This window comes from Myotis davidii, unplaced genomic scaffold (assembly GCF_000327345.1).
Source record: "Myotis davidii unplaced genomic scaffold, ASM32734v1 scaffold777, whole genome shotgun sequence".
Lineage (NCBI taxonomy): Eukaryota > Metazoa > Chordata > Mammalia > Chiroptera > Vespertilionidae > Myotis > Myotis davidii.
Genome location: NW_006289093.1, coordinates 1,006,007 through 1,029,418, shown reverse-complemented (window position 1 = coordinate 1,029,418; position 23,412 = coordinate 1,006,007). Strand labels below are relative to the sequence as shown.

The 23,412-nt window shown below is 33.9% G+C and overlaps 1 protein-coding gene across 1 annotated transcript in view; it reads right to left on the bottom strand.

Moving 5' to 3' along the window:
- Nucleotides 1-23,412, bottom strand: part of SI (sucrase-isomaltase (alpha-glucosidase)) — a 90,689-nt gene that overhangs the window by 66,397 nt on the left and 880 nt on the right. The window contains exons 2-13 of the mRNA XM_006761349.1: nt 22,700-22,836; nt 17,520-17,637; nt 17,119-17,228; nt 16,057-16,208; nt 14,539-14,710; nt 12,802-12,901; nt 11,800-11,912; nt 7,872-7,997; nt 7,188-7,319; nt 6,473-6,592; nt 4,605-4,718; nt 705-789 (exon numbers count right to left, since the gene is read on the bottom strand). Of these exons, the coding sequence (XP_006761412.1) occupies nt 705-789; nt 4,605-4,718; nt 6,473-6,592; nt 7,188-7,319; nt 7,872-7,997; nt 11,800-11,912; nt 12,802-12,901; nt 14,539-14,710; nt 16,057-16,208; nt 17,119-17,228; nt 17,520-17,637; nt 22,700-22,836 (1,479 nt within the window). The remainder of the gene's footprint in view (nt 1-704; nt 790-4,604; nt 4,719-6,472; nt 6,593-7,187; nt 7,320-7,871; nt 7,998-11,799; nt 11,913-12,801; nt 12,902-14,538; nt 14,711-16,056; nt 16,209-17,118; nt 17,229-17,519; nt 17,638-22,699; nt 22,837-23,412) is intronic.

Below are 23,412 nucleotides of genomic sequence, written 5' to 3'. Positions count from 1 at the left end.
ACAATAGTAAATAAATTCAAGGGAAAAATAACCTTTAACGTATATGTATAGAAATATACACATTTAAATTGTATATCAAATATCTATAGATCCATTTGAAAGCTTTATAGTATAATCGATAACTTAAATATGATCTAATTCTATACATGTAGACTTGTCACACAATTACAAACCATTCAAATTTTTGTTTTTTTTATTGTACTTTAATTTGCTGGCATATATGATGTTGCAATAATTATTGTCATCTTTCTTCATTCCTTGTAGCAAATTATTCCATTAAGAGCACATTTTTTTTCTTTGGTTATTTATTTTACCCAAATTAAATGATAAAAAAAGTTTTTAGAATATGTGAGATGTAAATATTCTCATCAAACACATTCTGATAACTGCACAGACTTATTGTAAAGTGCTCATGAAAAAAAATCAGTTACTTCAATTATGATTTAAAGCAATTTTTTTTTCTTTGTATTAATTACTTAATCACCAGCAAATAAAAATAAATCAACATCCTATATCAAAATTTAAAATCATTCTCTTTTATTTAGGCATACATATTTTGGCCAAAAGTAAAACAAAAACAAAAATATCGATTTCAGGGTCTCAAAATTTTACCAAACTTTGCCATTTAGGAATATTTAGGAATATATATGCTAGAATTTACCAGTTGACAGTTAATGCTAAGTAGATAACCAAATGAAATTTACCAGGAGTAAAAGGTGGATAATTCCATTTGTTGTCATTGCATCCTTTTGTTGAACCTTGAACAAAGCTGGAAACTTCATTCATGTCCTAAATGGATATAAATTGAGGAACAGCAGACTTGAAGTAATAATAAATCATATAAACCTAAGTTATTTGCAATTTTTTTAAACCTAAGGCAAACACATTGTTTTGCTTTATGGAGATAACTATAAGCTTCCAAGCTAAAGACAAATTTGCTTATCTATACTCACTACTTGGTTCTACCTTGTGTCTGAACAAGTCATTATACTGAGAAAAATAATACCATTTGCTTTTGTGTGAATGTAGATAACAAATAGCAGAGGTATCTTTGATTGAGGAATTGTATATGATCAAAATGTAGTTCATTTCCCTAGTGTTAATTTTACATATAAAGTATTAATTACAAGTACTAAGCAACTGCCTTTTCTAAATAATTGTATCACTCTTTTCACTGTGAGTCTATCATTGTACACATTTTTAGTACATTTCTTTATTTAACATAGCTTGTTCATTTCAGCTGGCATTTATCTAGTTCTTAGGATGGGCATTGCTAGCAACCAGGCAGGACATGCTTTGGCCACAACTTCTATGCTCCCATGAGAGAATAAAAGCGAACAATGGCAAATAGCATTTTAGTACGCTAATAAAAGAGGTTTCGGACCTTACTGAGTCCCTGGAAGGGTGTCTGGGGACCCTGGGGCTAGGAGACCACATTATGAGAACCAGTGCCCTAAACATATCTTGGAAACAGGGCTGTGAGGTACTGTGTTTACTGATTCTCTTGCCATGGAAACCTAGGCCCTAAACTTATCTTGCTACTTACTAGGGTTTTTGTTTTGTTTTGTTTTTATTTGTTTGTTTTTACCATAATCAGTTAAGTAAAGTCTTTGGACTAAAAAAAAGATAAGAGAGCCCTATCTAGTTTTGATCAGTGGTTAGAGCGTTGGCCTGTGGACTGAAGGTCCCTGGTCCGATTGCAGGCTCAATCCCCAGCCCTGGTCAGGACACATACGGGAGGCAACCAATTGATGTGTCTCACATCGGTGTCTCTGTCTCTCCCTCTCCCTTCTACTCCCTAAAAATCAATGGAAGAATATCCTGGGTTGTGGATTAACAAAACAAACAAAAGCATAAGAGATTTTAATCATACACCACACTACACATGTTCAAGAAATACAAGCCAGTCAGAGAAAGATAAATATTGCATGATCTCACTCATTTGTGGAATGTAATGGACAACATAAACTCATGAACAAAACAGATCCAGAGACAGAGAAGCATCGATCAGACCATCAAATCTCAGAGAGAAGGCAGGGGAGAGTTGGGGGTAAGGGGGAGAGATCAGCCAAAGGACTTGTATGCATGCATATAAGCCTAAACAATGGACACAGGCACCAGGGGGGTGAGGGCATGAGTGGGGGTGGGTGGGGAGCGATGGAGGGAAAAGGACACATATGTAATACCTTAATCAATAAAAATTGAATACATGAATAAATAAAAAGAAATACATATTTCTTTTTCCTTCTCTGTTAATTGCATTGAAGTACTTCTATACAGATTGAGACAAAGTAGGGTTATAGTTGTGAGTATGCAAAACACAGGGTATTTTATTATATTATTATTTGTTAATTATTGCATTATTTTCCATATGAACAACTGTAAACCTATTTTTGCCCCACCTTGTACCTATTTGAGCCTCATTCCCCACATCTCTTGTCTCTACTCTTAAAGAGGCATCTCGCTTAATCAAGTGTCTAATTTTGCTTTCCTCAGAAGTATGTTTGCTTTGTTACTCTTCCCTTCTCCCATCTATATCATACCCACATGTAATTAATGTGAAAAATTAAGGGTACTGAAAAGAATACATTTATCATTGTGAATCAGATTTTTAAAAGTAAATGTTTTCTTTTCTCCAAATATTTTTCTTAACAACAAAGAGGGAAAGTTATGTAGTTATTCTAAAATATATATTGGAGTTATTTTATTAAATTTCTTGAACTCTTATGTTCAATTTTTTTCTATGACAATTTAGCTCACATAATTTTTCAAAGTGATTTCAATATTTAAACTTATAGTTTAAAAAATTAGGATGGTATCTAAATTATATATCTAGCAAATTACAAAACTATTTTAAAATGTGACTTAAAGTCAGTTAAATGATAGTTATTTTTACTGTATATTCATTCTAACAGAAAAAAATAATGTGAAGAAAATTAAAAAATTATAAAAAACAACAACTTAGTAGTAGGATTTGGCAATCATTCCAGTAAGAACTTGCCACTCTTTATACATAGTATAATTAATTCAGTGATATTTAGTGAGGTTTGAAATCATTTTAATTATTATGTTATGTTGTTATATTTTAAGCATTAGTCAAAATGCTTCTATGTTAGCATCAGAAAGACTCTGCCTTTCTCAGATGCTCTTCCTCATCCCATTTCCTGTTTCTTTGGAGCTGTATCAGGTATTTCAGTCTTGAAAGGTTGTAGGAAATGGAGTATTCTCTCTTTCCATGGTACAGCCATCTTCTCTCTCACTATTCTTAAAGTGCCATTTATATTCTAACTCCATTCTAGTAAACTCAAATTGTTTCCTAAGCAAGTGAGAAAAGGGAATGAAAAAATTTTCCATTTAAATTAAATAATACAATTGAAATTGGTGCTAGAATTGAAAACAAGACACAAGAGCAGATGCATTTTTGTTGCTATTTCTACCAGCAGCTAGGTATTATCATCATGATCTCACAGACTTTTTGTCTAATAACTAAAGCCTCTCCATCTCATTCTATTTCTATCATGGAAATCCTGATGATTATGTTTAACTTTTACTCAATTTCATGTTGTCAGCAGAAAACATAGTTTTGCTATCTTTATATGACCCACAAAATACCTGATATATTCATGGTGCAAGATAAAGATTTGTTATCTAACAAATTGTTTGAATTAATAAATATATGATTAACTAAAATAATGACTGAATGAGCATTAAAGACTTTAAGGAAATAGAAATATTATGGACCTAAACAGCCAAAGATAGCTATCCCAAGGAATCGCTTTGTCTCTCCTTCCAAAATTCTGCACTATTGCAATATCTTTGAACAAAATCCCTGATGTTTTTTCTATGTTCAGATTTATTATAATTTTTTTCCTGAAATATAGATTTTTAGGCTCACCAAATAGTTTCGTCCCCAAATGCAGCTATAATTTCCACAACCAAAAATACTAAATCATTTACTATCATACAGTATTATTCTATATAACAAACCTAGCAGCAGGCTATCAATATCTACAGATAGAAAACTTCATCCAAGGAAACTTTTAAAGGTTTGTGTTTTTATGTAATAAATATTACATTAAAATCAGATATCTATGATTTTGTTTATTATTGTTGTTTATATTGAGGTAAAACACTTAATCTATAGCCAATTTTGACTTGTTCTATTCTATAACTTACTAAAAAATGTTTTTAAAGGGTAAGGGCTTATATAGGTTCATATTACTGCAATTGCTGACTACTGTAGACCTAATACATATTTTTTGGAGTTGTACTAATATTGGATTACTCTCAAATCTTGTAAACTGTTTTTTCAACAATAAGTTATTGGTCATAAAGATCCAACACCTCAGTAACAGAAATGAAATGTATTCTATAAAGTGTATTACTAAAGATTAACAAAATCTCTTTTTTCAGCTTTTAGTTTTTATTCTTATCTAACTCATGAGCACAACAGGTTTAGTACTTATACATTCTAAAAAATATTGAAAGAACTTTTAATTTTATGTTCATACAGTATAAAATATATCTTGTCAACTTGATAATAATATAATAGAAAAAGAATTACATTTTTTGTCCAAAATCACTGGCTTAAAATAGTTACTTACAATCCAAAGTCCATCATATTTCACTTCTTGATGGAAAGTGCTGCATTCATTTGCCCACCACTCTATGCAGCTTGGATTAGTGAAATCAGGGTATACTGATAATCCTGGCCATACCTAGAAGGATAGACCATTTACATATATACATACATTTTTTAAATAAATAAATGAGAATTCAAAATAATTGAGCACAAGAATTATTAGTCATAATGTTGTAACCCATGCCCAATCTATATTTACAATAATCTCAGGCCTACTTTCAAATGCATTTAACAGAAAGTAAATTTAAAAAAAGAAAGAGTGAGAAGCACTGATAAAGAGAAAAATAGAAGAAAATGGGATGGATGAGGCTATTTTGACTGCAGCTTAATTTAATTCTTAGCATCCTAGTAGGTTAGGTTAAAAAATAAAAATCATATAATATATTCATTGTCTGATAAAATAAAGTATATTATTAAGTCTAAAAGCAACTTTTATATATATATATTCAATTTAACAAATGCATATATGACACTTATGTGCTGGGCAATGGTTTAAGCATTTTATTTGGGGCACAGGTACTATTTTTATCATCATTTTACAGATGAAGTAGGTTCTATAATTAAACCCATTTTATAGACAAGAGAAGTGGTGAACAGATAAGTTAAATAAGTTGTTCATGGTCATATCACTAATAAGTGGCAGAGAACTTCAAACCCAGGCACGCTAATGTCAAAGTCTGTGGTATTAAACTCTACATTTACTATATTGCTTTTTATGATTGGTGTTTCTTTGAATTATTATACTTATTACTTAAAATAATGATGTTGGGCTAGATTAATTAAATTTCAAATAAATTGGGATGGATAATATTGTTTTATATGTAAACTATGCGTATGGGTTATGTGATCTGTGCATATCCAACAGAACAGGTCTTAACAAAATGTATTATGTGACTTATTAATAGGCTTTGTAAGTAGAAAATTCACCTCCCTCAAATTCATTTTTTCACCTATAAATTATGAAGTTTAATCATGGCTACCTCATTATTTTGTGAAGATTAAATGTAAGCCATAAAACTTAGTACACAATATATAAGTACTCAACTTATATATGCCTTCTTTTATAGGGAGGAAGTTCAATTTTGCTTTCTGGTGGAGTGAAGAATTAATTAAAGTAGACTTGTAACAGAAATTTCCACTTTGATAAGTGAGATAAAAAGCGATGGCTAAGATACTCTTTGGTATTTTAAATAATGTGATAATAAATATGCTTTTTTATAATTTCACAATTGATCTTGTTTTATTCTTTTGGTTAAATTATGGAAGTGGAATTACCAAGTCAATACACCTAGATATTATGGGTTTTGATATGTCTTATGAAGTTGTCTCCAAAAGAATATTTATCCTTGTTAAAATTTTGCAGTTTGAAGCTAGGCAGTTTCCTGACTCTGCTCTTAATTGCTCTGTGATATTAGAAAAGTTACTTCACTTCTCTCAAATTCATGTTTTTGCCTATAAATTAAGAATTCTAATCATAACCATCTCATTTTATTGTGAGGGTTAAATATAAACTATAAAACAATACACACCTGTTAAGTACTCAATTTATGTATGCATTTTACATAGTTATCAGAATTTTGTAATATACATTATCTTATTTTTATCGTTAGTTTTCATTTTGTATAGCACTAAAAATTATCAGTCTTATAATCATCTCTTTAGTTTTAGAGATGATTGGAATATTTACTCTGTCTAAAATACCTCTACACAATTAAAATATTAAATCTAGACTTGAAAGTGAATACACACACATGTGTACACACACAAAACCTTTGTCACTGCACAATAGAAAATCTGACCAACACGACTTTAATAATTATTATAATTTACCTCTCCGATAATAGTTGTAGTCCCATCTGAGTCATTTACCCAAACTTTCTGTTCATTTCCCCTCTCATAGGTGGCATACTTTGATCCATCCGCACGCTTACTGATGGCGATTCCGGGGTCCTAATAACAGAAGAAGTAGCAAAGATCACCAAGGGCCAAAATGTGTCTTTGGACACCAAGGCTAAAATCATCTACACCCTCATTTTCCCAATTACTATGCACAGGGAAGAAGAAGGACAGGAAAAGGAGGATTCATTTGAAACATGGCATTGGGAGAGAGCTCTATGGATAGGCTGGGTCACCATAAACACAAACAAGTGGACCCTAGGGCAAATTAAGCCCGAAATGTCACTGATGGCAACCATGACAAAACTGAAGCTGTCCACCCACCATCACCTCATGAGAAGGCAGGGTTCTTCTGGAAAGACAATACTGCTGGGAAAAACAGGAGGCAGCAAGAAAAGAGGAAGAGCGATTATGACAGAGATTGACTCCAGAAAAGGAGCCAAAAGCATGTGCTAGGCGTGCGCTGCAGGGCTGAGCAGGGCTGTTGACGAAAGGACTGTGTGGACATCACTCATTCATAGGGCTGTCAGAAGTCAGAGCTGATTCAGTGGTGCATAACAGATACAGTAATAGAAAAAAAGAAATGGTAGAAACTCTATTAACTGATTAGAGTGTAAATAGTAAAATTGTATTGATAAATAGTCATTACCAAAATGATGACATATTTCTGTCCATGATCATGCAAATCTTGAACAAATTCAGGGAGCCCTTTATATGCAACTTTATCATAAGTGAAGTCTTTCTTGTCTTCCATATAGTCAATATCAGTGACCTGTGTGTCCTAAAGATTAGCAGAGTATGTATCAATAAGTAGACCTGAAATAACTGTACCATACTTCAATTTTTAAGTCCAAAAAACTTAAAAAGTAAATGAACATAGGTCCCTTTTACTTCACTAATGATGTAATGGTATTTATATATAAAATACATATTTCTAATTCTAGATTACAAAAGCATTATGATTATTCACATTTGTCTCAGTGATAACTAAATATGCATTATATAATGTGATTAATTGTATAAAAACCCTACACATTACATAAACTATTATATTAAAAAGTATATAAACTTTAAGAAATAAAGCCTACTAAAACACTAAATATGATTTTGTCCACAGTTAAACGTGTATTTTGTTATAGTATTTTTTATTACCACATCTCAAAATTTCACATAGGACTGGGCATTATCTATGGTAATAAAATGTACTTTATCATTAAAAGGCAACTTAATAATCCATATGCATCTATATAATTATCCTGACTAATTCCTACTTTTATGATTATGTGACACTATTTAATGTGGTATACATTCCCCAACCCTTTATCCCACTTACAAATGGTATGCCAGCTTCCCGATTTCTTTTTACCACTTCTTTCACTACATCAAGTGATGTATAATTCCATTTACTCAGCTGGAAACCAAGGCTCCAATATGCTGGCATTGCCGGTCGCCCAATGAGCTTAAAGTAATTAGACATTTAATTAGTTCCAATAAAGAGTATTAGAATCTAATATTAATATGCTTATTACTCTATTATATCTCTAGCATTCATTTAAGTTTAATTACATATTTTAAACAAGTATTTATATTTTCAAATGTGTCTTAGGTATTCTATTATAATTCTGTTCTGAAACACTTAAAAATGGCTTTGTAACTATTCTGTTCATTTTGTGTTGGAAGATTAGAAATTTAGTACTTAAAATAACACTTGCAAAGATATATTTTGCTCAGCATGTAAAATAAAAGAGGAGAATACATTAATAGCATCAAAGAGATATGAGAAAAAGTAAACTGTCCAATCACACTCTCACTTCCTTTAGCAACAAAATGACTGAATGATTCAATACATGAATATTCATCATGGTAGAAAAAAAAAGATGTTTAAAAGTACACACTTTCTATTTCCTTACATTTTGGCACTTATTTCTCTCCTAGTTTCCAAATATATTAATAAAACATATGTTATACGGGCCTCCACTCAGTTATCTTATAAGGTGTTTATCTCATTCACATGTGGGCCTTGGCTTCTCTCCAAAAAGGCCAAATGGACACACTCCTTCCACTGCCTTGGTGGCCCAAGCAGGTTCATTGTATGTCCACAACGGACTGTCAGTGTCTTAATCACAATAACACAGAACATGATTTGCAAGTGAAAATATGGGCGTAACTCATATTATGTCTTTTTCACTAAAACTATTAGGTTATATTAAGACAAATAATCTTATTTGAAATAATGAATATTCTTTGGTTTTGGTTTGTGTGTGTGTGTGTATACATATATATCATGGAATATATATATATATTTGCATTATAAATGATTTATCCATTATACATGTCTAAATGCTACTATGTAAAATTTCTAAATTCAAAAATTGGGCTATGCATTCAATGAAGAATTAAATTTATTTTTATAATAATCTATAATAATAAAAGCATAATATGCTAATTAGACCAGACAGCCAAACGACCTTCCAGACATCCTTCTGGATGTCCTTCTGGATGAAACTGCGGTGGCGGGGGCCAAGGCAGAGGTGGTTAGGGGTGGTCAGGCAGGCAGGTGACAAGTTAGGGGCAATCAGGCAGGCAGGTGATCAGGTAAGGGTGATCAGGCAGGCAGGCAGAGTGGTTAGGGGCAATCAGGCAGGCAGGCAGAGTGGTTAGAGGTGATCAGGCAGGCAAACAATTAGAACCCAGTGGTCCCGGATTGCAAGAAGGTGCAGGCCTGGCTGAGGGACCTCCCCGACCCCATTCAAGAATTTTGTGCACCAGGCCTCTAGTCTATATACATAAAAGCCTAAGCAACTGCATGACCAGTGGCTGTGACGCACCCTGACCACCAGGGGGCAGACACTCAAAACAGGAGCTTCCTCCTGGTTGCCAGTGCACTCCCATAGCGGGAGCGCCACTCAGCTGATCAAGGGGCACCAGACAAAGGGCTCACAGCTGGCAAAAGCAGCCTCTGCAGCAGCACGAGCCTCTCCTGCGTCTGCAGCAGCACTGCAGAGCTGCAGCGGTGGCAAGTGCAGCAGGCTGGGATGAGTAGGAGCGGTGCAGCGCCTGGACTGGGCTCGGCCTCCTCCCCGGCCTCCAGCTGCTTCGTGCACTACTACATCCCTCGGGAGATGTCAGACTGCCGGTTTCGGCCCAATCCCCACAGGCCAGCCGACATTCCCGGAGGATCCCAAATTGCAAGAGGCCTAGGCCAGGCTGAGGGACCCCACCAGTGCATGGATCTATGCACTGGGCCTGTAGTTAATCAAATAAAACTCTCAGAAACTCAGTATTTTAAACCCTATTCATCTTAATGTTCCACAAAATTTCTTTAAAAGTTTGGACATGGGATTGAAATGTCTTTATGTGTGTGTGATTAGTTAGATATTCATTTCATATGTATATACATTTTCTTTAAAACATAAAACTATCTGGATAGTCAAGTAAATTATGTTTTAAATTTTAACATATTGAACCCAATAATTTGGTCAGCTTGTACAAAAAGGACAGTTAGTTTTCCTTCAAACAAGAAACAACATTTCTTTTGTCTACTCTCCACATAATTTGAGCCTCTTTTAAATGCAGCAGTGATTAGTAGTGCTGTGTTTCATGGTGGTGCTTACATTCAAGCCTTTGCAACTCGACCCATAAAATGATGTAAGCAAGTGTACTGCTGTATGTACAGTGCATTCACATGCCAAGCATGACTCAGTCTCAATTGCTGCTTTGCTCAACACGTGACAACTCTCCCAATCAGTATTTCAAAAACAAAATGTCAAATTCCTTTTAAAAATGTGCTGTCTCTTGTTTGGATGGTGTGGTAACCATGCACAAAGTCTGTATACAGGCCAGCCTATCACTGTAATTATGATTTCATATAATAGAGCTGTAACTTTGCGTTCTTTTCTGAAATTTACTCTTATAAACAGCAATTTGGGAATTATTGGACATTTTAATTATTCAAGCGTGTATCATCCTAGCTACTCTCATTTTAGGCTTTTGGATACTAATTAAAGACTGTTTTTTATAGCAATAATTTCTTCTTTGAGATTATCTTAGGAAATGGGAATTTCTTGTCAAAATATAATTAATAAATCAATATTTCATTTCATTGATTGCTTTTAGATAGAGATTGGATGGGAGAAAGGGGGAGAGAAAAAGAGAGAGAGAGAGAGAGAGAGAGAGAGAGAGAGAGAGAGAGAGAGAGAGAGATTTGTTATTTCACTCATTGATACATTCATTGGTTGATTCTGTATGTGCTTGACTAGAAATCAAACTCACAACCTTGATGTATCAGGACAACATTCTAACCAAGTGAACTATTTGGCTAGGAATCAATATAACAAGATTTTAAAAATAAGCATGATCCATACATCTGATACCAATAAAAATGTTTTATTTTTCTATGATAACATCAGGAAGTATATATGCCACAGGATAACGATTCTAAGGAAGAAACTCAAAATCAGGCTCAAGGAATGCCCTGATTTCTCACCTCCCCAAGGCCCATTTCGACTCAGTTACGCCAGGATGTTACTTAATAGGTAAGTGAGAGTTGCTTAGACGGTAACCTTAAAACATAAGACTTCAGAGTGTGTTTCAAAACCTGTGCTCGCTTCTATTAAACCTGAGTGTCAGAGCCAATTTTCTGAGAGTTTACCTACTATGCATTAAAAGTAAGTTTCACTAGCCTTCCTCATAATTCAGTTGCCTCTAGGATTTTTACCATAGAGTTGTATAACCTATATATTCATTGCCTATCCTGAGGCTTGAAGATACTTCCTCATAAAGAAATTCAACTCCTGCCTTGACTGGTTTGGCTCAGTGGATAGAGCGTCGGCCTGTGGACTCAAGGGTCTCAGGTTCGATTCCGGTCGAGGACATGTACCTTGGTTGCAGGCACATCCCCAGTGCGGGGTGTGTAGGAGGCAGTTGATCGATCTAACTCTCTATCTCTCTCCCTTCCTCTCTGTAAAAAATCAATAAAATATATTTTAAAAAAATTAAAAAAAAAGAAATTCAACTCCTGAACTCAAATGCCTAGAAGTAATACACAATTATATGTCAGATAGATAGAGATTTAAATATACAGAGGCTTCACAGTACAGAAAACAAAACCAAAAATAAAAACCACCTAACATAACTGAGAAATGGTAAGATTTAGACATACAGCTAGATTTCAGGCTCCAGATACCTTAAATAAAGTCATTTAAATATGTAGGCAAGTTATATATGTTAAAAATATCTTATAATATAAACCTGAAACACACCTCTTGATACTGTTGCACCACTTGTTCTGGTGTATCACCTAGAAAGATGTAAAAGTCCAGAATGCCGCCAATAATTCTGTAAGTTATGATAGGAGTAGGCTGGATGAAAATCTCTGCAACATAAACATTGAGAAAGCATATCGTATGTCAATAGTAAAAAGATAAAGAGTGATAAAATAATTATAGTATCTATTTAAAGTGTTGTCTATTAAGTACATAATTTTAAGCTGTTTTTAAATAATTATGAGGCAATAAGATATTGAAAATAGGATGAATACATGGAAAAAGTAAAACGCCACCACGTATGAGGTTTATGATAGGATATCCCAGATGTTTCCTTGTAAAGATACTGGCAAAAGCTCCCATAGAAATCACATAGCAAGGAATAGAAAACCAGTCCTTTTGCAACATAAATATTGCTTTCTGAAATTGCATTTCAAGTAGTTATTTCTAAGAAAAACATGTAAAATTTGATGGTTCTATATGTAAAACAATAATCCCTGGATTACCATCTAATATTACTGTTCTTGCTGAATTATTAATTTTTTGGCTTTTTATTATCATCAGTTTACCTGTTAAATATGGGTATTGCACTCATAACATTAAAAAAAGATTTTACATTACTTGAATTATGATAAACTAATAAAATACTACCTCTTCTTTCTCTCCCCATCTCAACCTTTCTCTTTTTTATTTGTATGCTAACTTATCTTAACAAACGAGGCTATGGAAATGGGAATATTCATTTTCATGGGTGTGTTTCAATGTTGTTCTGAAGGAAAAATCCTGAATATCACAATGTAGCATTTTTTTCCAAATAGAGTACTGGCATGCAAAAATTCAGTGTCTCACTCACTACAAAACCTACTTATAATTTTGCAGACTACATCACTAACAATAGAGTTTACTCTCAGATAGCATCTATTATTGGAATAAGGAGAGTTGCTCAAATATTTCAAGTTAAATCTCATTTAAATATATCATCAGATAAATTACTCTTACCCATCGCATTGCTGTTCATCAAGAAAACACCAAATGACTTTCCAGAAGTATCTTCAATGCACGTGAAGAATGTTTGATGGCCATATAAATTATTATTATTCTATAAGACAAAATGTTAAAATTAAATTTTAAGTCTATTTAACACAAAAAGTTTATATATTTAAAATGGCTTTTACAAATTCCACTTTGTTTCTGTTATTCATCCCTCTTAGCTCTATGCTAATCTTTCCTCCTACAGTGTATGTGCCATGTGTAACTATGCAGCACAAAAACATCAAAATGATTTTAATTATTAACATATGAAGATAAAATATGTAACATAATATATGATTTGTACTAGTAAGAAATTATTTAACTTTCCTTTATGTTTTATTATGATTAAATGAGTTTTAATAAGCTACTCATGTTAAGATATTGACATATTTAACCACTATGTTCATATATACCCAAGGAACTGCAGAGAATTCCCGAATTATGTCCACTCTCATAGAACTTTTGCAGTGCATTTATTGAGAGCTGATGAGTAGATGAAATGGCTCCTAGGAGGCAAGTCGGAAATACACTTATGAGGTGAGAGAAATAAGAGTTCTTGACTGATTGGATATGGAGGCTAAAAGGAAAGAATTGCATTTAAAATAGCTATGAGGTCATCAGCCTGGTGTTTATTACAGATCTGATACTATAAACAAGGATTGGTAAAACTTGTTAGTCATCTTGTACTCAGTGAGGTTTTTTTAAAAACAAATTTACTTATACATTTTTTTAGAAATAAAATAGCTAGTGTTGGCATTTAAAGAGTTGCTAAAATTTGCCTGGCTGGTGTGGCCAAGGGATTGAGTATCAATCTATGAACCAGGAGATCACAGTTCAATTCCCGGTTGGGGCACATGTTCAGGTTGTGGGCTTGATCCCCTGTGGGGGGCATGCAGGAGACAGTCAATCAATAATGTTTCTCTCATCACTGATGTTTCTCTCTCTCCTTCCCTCTTTCTCTCTCTTTAAAAAATAAATAAAAACATTTTTTTAAAGTTGCTATAATTTTACTCAAAAATCATAAATTAATAAAAAAAATGATGTGGTCTTTGTCCTGAAGAATCTCATATTCTGGAAGTATATTCACATATATGCACAAATAATACACTGTGATGATTGTTATACTAAAATATGAATAAAGGTTTAGAAAGTAAATATTAATTCTGTATAAAAGAGTTTGGGAGAAATTGCTATGAGGTAAAACTCTAAATGAGCCCTCAATGACATTGAATACATGATAAAGAATTTCAGGTTTCAGTATTTAAAAAGAGAACCAACTCCTTGTGCAAATGTGTGAACTTATAGAAGGTTATAATATGTTATGGAAGAGAAAGAAGTATGCATAAATGCCCAATATGATCTCCAATAGATAGGCAGACATTATATCACACAAAACCATGCATAACATGCTAAGAGTTTAGAATTATTTTAGTACAATGATAGATTTAAGTACAAGAATGACCAAAAAGTAAATGATAAAATATAAAAATCAAAAGAAAACATTCATAAACTGGAAATACCTATTTAAACATGCATAAAATCTGTTGGTCACTTATTGATATAATATAGGACTTTGTTATCAATTCTTGCCCTTACAATAAATAATCTTCTGGAATATGTAACACTAGAGGATTTCAAATAGGCTTAAAGTATATCAGCTTCAATATAGAGATTTTATTTATAATAAGAAAGATAGTTCCTTACATCACCAGGAAGTTGATCTCGGGTAAAAATGGGCCATGTTTTCCAATACAAATCATGACGAAATCTCTTATGAATATGTTCCCCAAAACCATAAATATATTCACTGGGAACCTTGGTTGAGATCTGTAGATACTGGTCAGAATATACCAAGGGACCAATGCTGGTGTCAAACCTGTACCATGAAAGAAGAAAATAAATGATCTAGAATTATAAAATATATACTCTATTGGATCTAGGTCTGTGTTATTTTCCAGAATGCTTCATTTTAAATATGTCACATGTTAGCCTTGGTCACTTCTTAAGAACACATAAATTATACCATAAGCAGAACTTGTTAATTCCATCAACGCAATTTAATTCATCATCACCAATATATTCCTTCACATGCATTCTCTCCTTTCATCACAATCTTAAAGCACAACTACCTTTATGAACCCCATTTCACCAATGACAGAATTGGGAAAGTGAATTCATTTTTTTCTAAGGTGACAACCTCGTAGACAGGACAGCCAGATTTCAAATCCCGTTCTGCCTTGTTCCAGCGGCAGGCTTCCCTCCTCTGACATATACGCTAAAAGTGAGTTCACAATCATTCTTTAAAAAGTAAAAAAGGTTTTATATTTTATGCATATCAAATATATACTGTGAGATGTGAAATAACATTTAATATTTTTGTGATTTAACATAAAGGTAATTGCGAATTATAAAAATATATTTAAGAGAGGCAATTGTGGAGACTTGATCCTGGCCGCTTAATTAACCTTTCCTGGAGATGCAAAAGAATTTATCTGAAAAATTACTAAGTTCCTTCTCAAATATTCCTCACACTACATTCATAATGAAGGCATTCAATGCTATATTTAATTGAATATCTATAAATAAGAAAAGACCTTTAGCATTACTATAAAAATTAGCCTCCCTCTGAATAGTAGCTAGTTGATCCTATAAATTGACAACAGACTTAAGGTAAATAATAGGGAAAGGACACGATAGGGGTTTTAGGTCTGTGAAAACCTAGGCAAGGCAAACACTTATCACTGATGCTCTCCACCTTCAACTTTGGTTGGCCTGTCCTTGTAATTTTCATCCACAGAAAATAAAATTCCTGTATAAATATATCTTTAAAAAAAGATGTACACCACCCTCTTTTGGAAGGAAAGCTATTCTTTCTGAAAATGTTTTAAAATTAAGATTGCCCTAGTCTAGCCGGTTTGGCTCAGTGGACAGAGCGTCAGCCTCGGGACTGAAGGGTCCTGGGTTTGATTCCCGTCAAGAGCACTTGCATGGGTTGCGGGCTCAGTTACCAGTAGGGGGCCTGCAGGGGGCAGTCTATCAATGATTCTCTCTCATCATTGATGTTTCTCTCTCTCTCTCCCTCTCCCTTCCTCTCTGTAATCAATAAAAATATATTTAAAAAAACACAATAAAATTAAGATTTTCCTATTTCTAAAATAGGATAAAATTGAGTAGTTATTTAACCATGTATAAATGTAAAATAAGATAATTCCAATTACTTACAAAATGTTATTGTTGCTTTTTCTAATAACTTTGATGCTGAATGGATTTTCTGTAACTCTCACATCATACAATGTATCAGAAGCTGCAGTTCCACTAAATTCTTTTACAAACTGATGAGGAACTTCATATCTTCTATTATTTGGATCAGTGATCTACAAAAAATTAAACAAGTTAGCATTATCTTATTAAAAACTGTTATTTAATTTTCCAGGTCTGAATTAAATGCAAATTCCAAATAGAAATTAATACATTTAATAATTTTATAAATGAGTTATTAATCTAGCCATAAACTTAATTTTAACATTGTTAAATAGCTTTGCACAAAATAAATTGTATAAGTTGTTAAGAAATAAATAGAATTACTTGGTTATAAAAGTACTGTGTATAAAATAAAGATTTTTATTGACTGATATAAAATATTAATAATAGTATTATAAAATATTGATTTTTGAATACTAGGTTTTTGTGAATTTAATTATCCTTATTGCTTTTCATTATTTACCCCTTATAAATCCCATAATGATTTTAAATTTTGTTTAAAAAATGCCTTAATTCCTTGAAAAATTTGCTAAAAAGGTAATATACACAGGATATAATGTTTTCAAATCCAAAAGACCATTCTAGTAAACTACTGCTAAAACACCCACACAAAAACTAGTTTATTTAAAATCACAAAGACAAGTGATACTGATAAAAAGAACTAGGGAGTGTAAGTCACATTTATACAGCACAATTAACCCCTTTCTCAAATTAAAATTTAAACTAATTCTTAGTCACAGTCTGTAGTTGGAATAAAAATTACTACTACAGTTTATTGAGCTTTATTCTTAAGACACTGTATTTTACAATAACTACATTATTAAAGTCTCCAAAAATACTGCCTGAGGAACTATTGATGTTACATTTGAGTACACAGGCTCAGAGAAGTCTAGTAGTCTAATTAGTTTTCTGCTATGGAGTAAATTTTTTTTTGAGGGAACAAATGTCTTGGTAGAATGAATGGTATGCTCAGAACACGCTTTTTATTATTAACTTTTTACTTAAAAATCCCAAAAACCAAACCTTAAACCGGAAACGATTGGATGTCTGACTCTGAGTTGTGAGGACAAGAGCGTTAATGTCATTTCCAAATACTGTGGGTGAAGGAATCCTGTTTAATTGGGCTTCAAGTCCTTAAAGAAACAAAGAATTGGTATGAGCCATGCCTTGATTTATAAAGATTAATAATTATTACATGTTTTCTTGTATTTGCAATGTCATTGATTTTATCACAAATATTGATCTCTTTTTCTATACAGAAGATACAATTATAAAAAATAAATTCTTAATATAATCATTTTGGACATTCTTGAATACATACTTTCCATTTGATTCTATTTATTTTCCAAAGAAAAATTTAAAACATATTTTTTATTCCACTTCAAATATTTGATATTGGATCACCATGATAGAACAATTCTCACCAGTATTTGTTGTTTTAATTCCCGCAGCAGTATAGCCATGGTTATTTGCGAAGAAACACCAAGGTATAACAGAATTATTCCAGGGTCTCCAGCAGCAACCTCGCAATTCACAAGTAGCCTGATAAAACATTTATAAAAGGAATTATATGGTTAGCACTGTTATCATTTGTGTCAATCTCTTATTTTCTTAAACATTCATTCACTCAAAAAATGTTAAAATGAACGTTTTTTGAAAAGATTATTTATATATGTTAAAATATCACTTATTCTTTTCTTCCTCTCATTTGAAAGAAATATAAATACTTTATCAATTGAATTGATTACATCATATCAGAGATTGATGCCCTGAGATATGTTTAATTTCCATACCAGTGCACATGATTGTAAATTCTAAGGTTTCTGCCCTCTGGGTAATTACAATCCATTCTGTTGTCTTACAGTCACTGCAGAAGAACTAAAATATTTCTTGTTTACTAATGTATCAGAGTGGGCAAGTGATTCCACAAAGATGAAGATATGGCCCTGAATTCAAGTCTACATAATATATGTAAGGTTCTCATTTCCAAGTAACTGTTAGTTCAATGTTTACTTCAACTATTTAAACTAGTGTATGTGCCAGGTGTGGCAACTAGTTGCTGCCATTATAGTCAATGTATAAAGCAAAATACTGTATTTTCAGTAATTTTATTATCTATATGGGAAAATTATGTGGAGTAGGAGAAAAATTATATGCGGTTATATAAAAAGTAAGGCCACATGGTGATGTTATGTATTAACACCAGTATAATTAAAATATATTTAACATTTAAATTTTATAGTGTGATACTCTCATAACTTGAACACCTATGGTTTTTATTTTCTTAGCTATTTGTCTGGAAAAAAGTTGAAAACCCCCACTTTAGTAGCTATATGATGTTATACATGTAACTTTCTATCCTATTTCTATTAATATCAAATTAAAGCGGCATCTGACAAACGTGTGCACACACCCACAAATATACACATACATACATACATGTACTCTCAAGTGTGTGTGGCTTTTGATCAGGCAGTTTTAAAAATATATTTTTATTTCAGAGAAGAGAAAGGGAGAGAGAGATAGAAACATCAATGATGAGAGAGAATCATTTATTGGTTGCCTCCTGCACTCCCCATACTGGGGATTGGGCCCACAGCCCAGAGTAAGCACTGATGGGGAATTGAACCGTGACCTCCTCGTTCATAGGTCTATGCTCAACCACTGAGCCACGCTGGCTGGGCTGATCAGGCGATTTTATCTCTAGTTATCTAACTTATAGAAATACTCCCAGCAATACAAAAAAATAATTGCATAAAAATTGTCACTTACAGTAGTCCTTATTTAGAAAATTTTTTTTGAAAATGTTGTGTGAGAGCTCCCGGTGGCCTGCCAGAGGAGGAGAACTTCGCTCACTCAGCGCCACCTTCCTTCGCCTCCCCTCCCGTCCCCTCCCCTCCCTTCCCTTCAAAAACAAAAAAAAGAAAGAAAATGTTGTGTGAAATGAGAGGTAAAATTAGACATACATATACTTATTTAGAAAGGTATAAAGTTTTAAAACAAGAGACAATAAATAAGCAAATTATAATCATATCTTGCTAAATTAAAAAAAATATTTAGTAAAATGGGGTTACATGAAGTTCCTCAAGACATACTGTAAGAGTTTCCAACAGCAGTGTGACACCCATGAAAAGGGTAGTTTGAGAAATTTATTCTCTCAGAGTTTTGGAGCCTAGAAGTCCTAATGCAAGGTGTTAGCAGAACCAGGCTCCCTCTGAGGCCATAGGGAATAATTCTATGTCTGTTCCTAGCCTCTGGCTCTCGGCCACCCTCGACATTCCTTGGTTTGAAGATACATTATTGTAATCTCTACTTCCATCTTCACATGGCCTTCTTCCCTGTGGTCCTGTGTGTGTCAGCCCTCCTCTTATAAGGACAGTAGTCATTGGAATTAGGGCCCACCCTCATCCAGCATGACCTCACTTAACTAAGTACATATGCAAAGATCTATTTACAAAGGAGGTCACATTTGAGGTTCCACTTAAACATAAATCTGGGTACAACATATTCAACACACTACATATATACAACAAAATATTAATTTAAAAGTGTATATCACCTCATGCTCTTAATATATTAATAATTTGGGGTATTTTTTATAAATTTTGATACTTGTTATTTATGTTTATCATTTGCCTATTTTTCAGGATTTCAGATATTTTCTCCTATTACTTATCATTCCTATTCTAACTTCACTTTTCTTTCTGCTTCATTTGAAAAGGCAAAACAATTAAAACATTAAATATTCACCAATAGGCATAAACTTTAGTAGGTAAATGTAAAATAAATTTATGTTCTTATTTTTATTTTATTTTATGTGTATATAAATACCCATAGAGAATTATATGTAATCATATATACGGGGTTGACTCTGTATTATGAACTGAATTGTGTCCCCCACACTTCACATGTAGGAAGCTCTAACCTTAAATGGTACCTTATTTGGAGATAAGCACTTTAAGGAGGTAATTAGGTTTAAATAATGAGGTCATTAAGTGAGGCTCATATGACAGGATTGGTAAACTCTTAAGAAAAGAAAGAGTCAGTCTCTCTCTCTCTCTCTCTCTCTCTCTCTCTCTCTCTCTCTCTTTCTCCCTCTCCATTCACAGAAGAAAGGTCCAGGTGAAGACAAAAGAATGCAGCTACCTAAAAACCAGCAAAACTCTTACCAGAAACCAACCATAATGGCATCTTGACGTCTAGCTTCCAGAATAGTGAGAAAATAAATGTCTATTGTTTAAGCCATCCAGTCAGTGATGATATTTTATTATAGCTGGCTATTAAGTGCATTCTGGGTAGCTTTAAGGCTATTTCTTAAAACACCATTTAAAGTTCACCTTTTATTCTTAAATGGAAAATATAAAATAGATTAGCTAAAAATTGTTAAATTAATAAGTTTAATTCATGTCACATTGAAAACACTCTTTAGCAGCTTAACAGATTGCATTAAAGACTAATAGTAGACATATAAACCTTAAACAAATGGCTTTTAAATGTTGTTTCTCTTTAAGATCCTAATAATCCAAATTTTCCTAACAGGATTGTATGTTAAGCTTCAATTATCTCCTAAGGAGAATATTAGCGTAAAAGAATATCTGTCCAATTTGCTCACTGTGTCACATTAAACACTGGTACTTAGCTATTTTTTTCAGTTATTAAGGAATAGAACCCACTATTCCTAAAGTTGTCCTATGAATAAAAAATCTCACTTATTTTCAAGTTCTCATGGCAAAGTAATTAGAAAATTGTGTGAGATTCAGATATGCATATTACAGATACACTAGAGGCCTGATGCACAAAATTAATGCGAGGGGCTTGGCCCTCATAGCCCTGGCTGCCTTGGCCCTCGCAGCCCCGGCTTCATCCGGAAGGTTGTCTGGACAGTCATTCTGTTGTTTGGTCTAATTAGCATATTAGCTCTTCATTATTTAGGACTAATGGCCCAGTGCACGAAATTCATACACGGGGGGTGGGTGTCCCTCAGCCTGGCCTGCACCCTCTCCAATCTGGGATCTCTTGGGGGATATCTGAATCCCTGTGGGATTGGGCCTAAACCAGCAGTCAGACATCCCTCTCATAATTCGGGACTACTGGCTCCTAACTGCTCACCTGACTGCCTGCCTGATCGCCCCTAATCACTCTGCCTGATCACCCCTAACCACTCTGCATGCCAAGCTGATAACCCCCTACTGCCTTTCCCTTCCAGGCTGACTGGCCCCAACTGCTCCCCGCTCTGGCCTGATCACCCCAAACTGCTCCCCTTCTGGCCTGATAGCCCCCAACTGACCCCCTGCTGGCCTGCTCACCCCCAACTGCCAACCCCTAACAGCCTGCTCACTCCCACTGCCTCCCCTGCCAGCCTGTTTGCCCCCAACTGCCCTCCCATCTGACCTGCTTGCCCCCAAATGCCCTCCCACCAGCCTGCTTGCCCCCTCCTGCCCCCCCTTCTGGCCTGATCACCCCCAACTGCCCCCCCTTCTAGCCTGTTTGCCCCCCAAATCCCCACCAGCCTATTTGCCCCCAACTGCCTTCCCATCTGGCATGCTTGCCCCAACTGTCCCCCACTGCTGGCCTCCTTGCCCCCTACTGCCCGCCCTTCTGGCCTGATCACCCCCAACTGCCCTCCTTCCAGCCTGTTTACCCCCAACTGGCCCCCCCACTGACCTGCTCACACCCAACTGCCCTCCCCCACCTAGGGCCTGATTGTCCCTAACCACCTCTGCCTTGGCCCCACCACCATGGCTTTGTCCAGAAGGACATCCAGAAGGTCTCCTGGAAGGTCTCTTGGTTTAATTAGCATATTACCCTTTTATTAGTATAGAAGTTGTGGATATAACAGATTATATATATGCATACTATATGTATATTATAGAGATATGCAATATATTAGGCATATTATGTAGTAGGCATATCATGGGAAAATATATAATATAATTTGAATATATTGTATAATGGTATATAATATTATGATTAATATATAATATTTATATTATATAGATATAATACATTATAATATATAGATATTCAAAAAAGTGAATACACAAAGACACATACACTCATTGACCTTTATTCCCATACAGGTTATGAAGACCAAAGAAGAGTCAACTTAAGGTTATATGAATCCATTGAGCTACCCTTAATTATCTCCATTTCAGCTTCTTCCAAATTACCAAATAATAAAAAATTAACAATATTTAAAAATCAATGTTACTTTATTTTCCATTCACACTTCTTAACGCCATCACAAGTACTCTATTTGAGAATAGATATTCTCTCTCAAGTGTTATATATTGCCAAAGGTTTTTATTTTAATTAGTTGATTTGAGAGGATAGAATTTTAGGAAAGTTTATAAAATTAACACTACCTCGTTAAGTATAAAAATGTTAACTTTTAAATTTGAATTGAATAGAGATACAGAAAAGCAAGCTCAAGTATTTCTATTATCTCTCATCTGTTTATACAGAACTATATTAAAAAGGTGAATGCAGCCTGATTGATGGCTACGTCTTAAAAATATAGGAATTGAACCAATATTGAGCAATATTTAATATAGTTATTTGAATACATCTGTTCATAAAAAATAGTAAAGTCTTATTTGCAGACCTTTGTTGGGAATTGATCTGGAATGCAGTTTATTCTCTCATTGATAGGATCATACTGCTCACTTGGACATTTTCCTGACCCCGGATGCACAGTGGTTGAACGAGTAGTTGCTGGAGTTACAGTAGAACCAGTACTTCCTGGGGGGTGGGAGGGGAGGTCAATAAAATAAAATGTGATATTATATTACTTTTTCATTTTTTAAAGTAGTGAATGCTTTACATTGAAAGAATACATGATTTTTTATGTAATAAAATAAAACAAACTTGGCATTAAATTAGAACCCACAAATTCAAATCTTAGTCCTCAAAAGGAAAAGATCCAGATGATATTTAAAAATAGATTTGTAGAGCCCTGTTGACTGTTTCTTCAGAAAAACAAAATACATTCACAGAAGGTCTTGAAGTAGATTTAAAAGACAACAAAATGTACATTCCCACCATATTTGCAATTTGTTTTGTATAGATGAAGGAGGAAGATGAAGAAACATGGATGGGAAAATAATGTAGAGGAGACAAAAATTAAAGAAGAAAAAAGAAAAGTGGGAGAAAGAAGATACTTGAAGGTAATTAAAAGAGAAACCAGGGAACAGCAATGAAAAATAAATCCCACATCCTAAATAATAAAAGGCTAATATGCAAATTGCCCCTACAGGCAGGAGTTGGATGTGCACTGACCACCAAGGGGTGGCGCAGAACACGGCAGGCCTCGGTGAC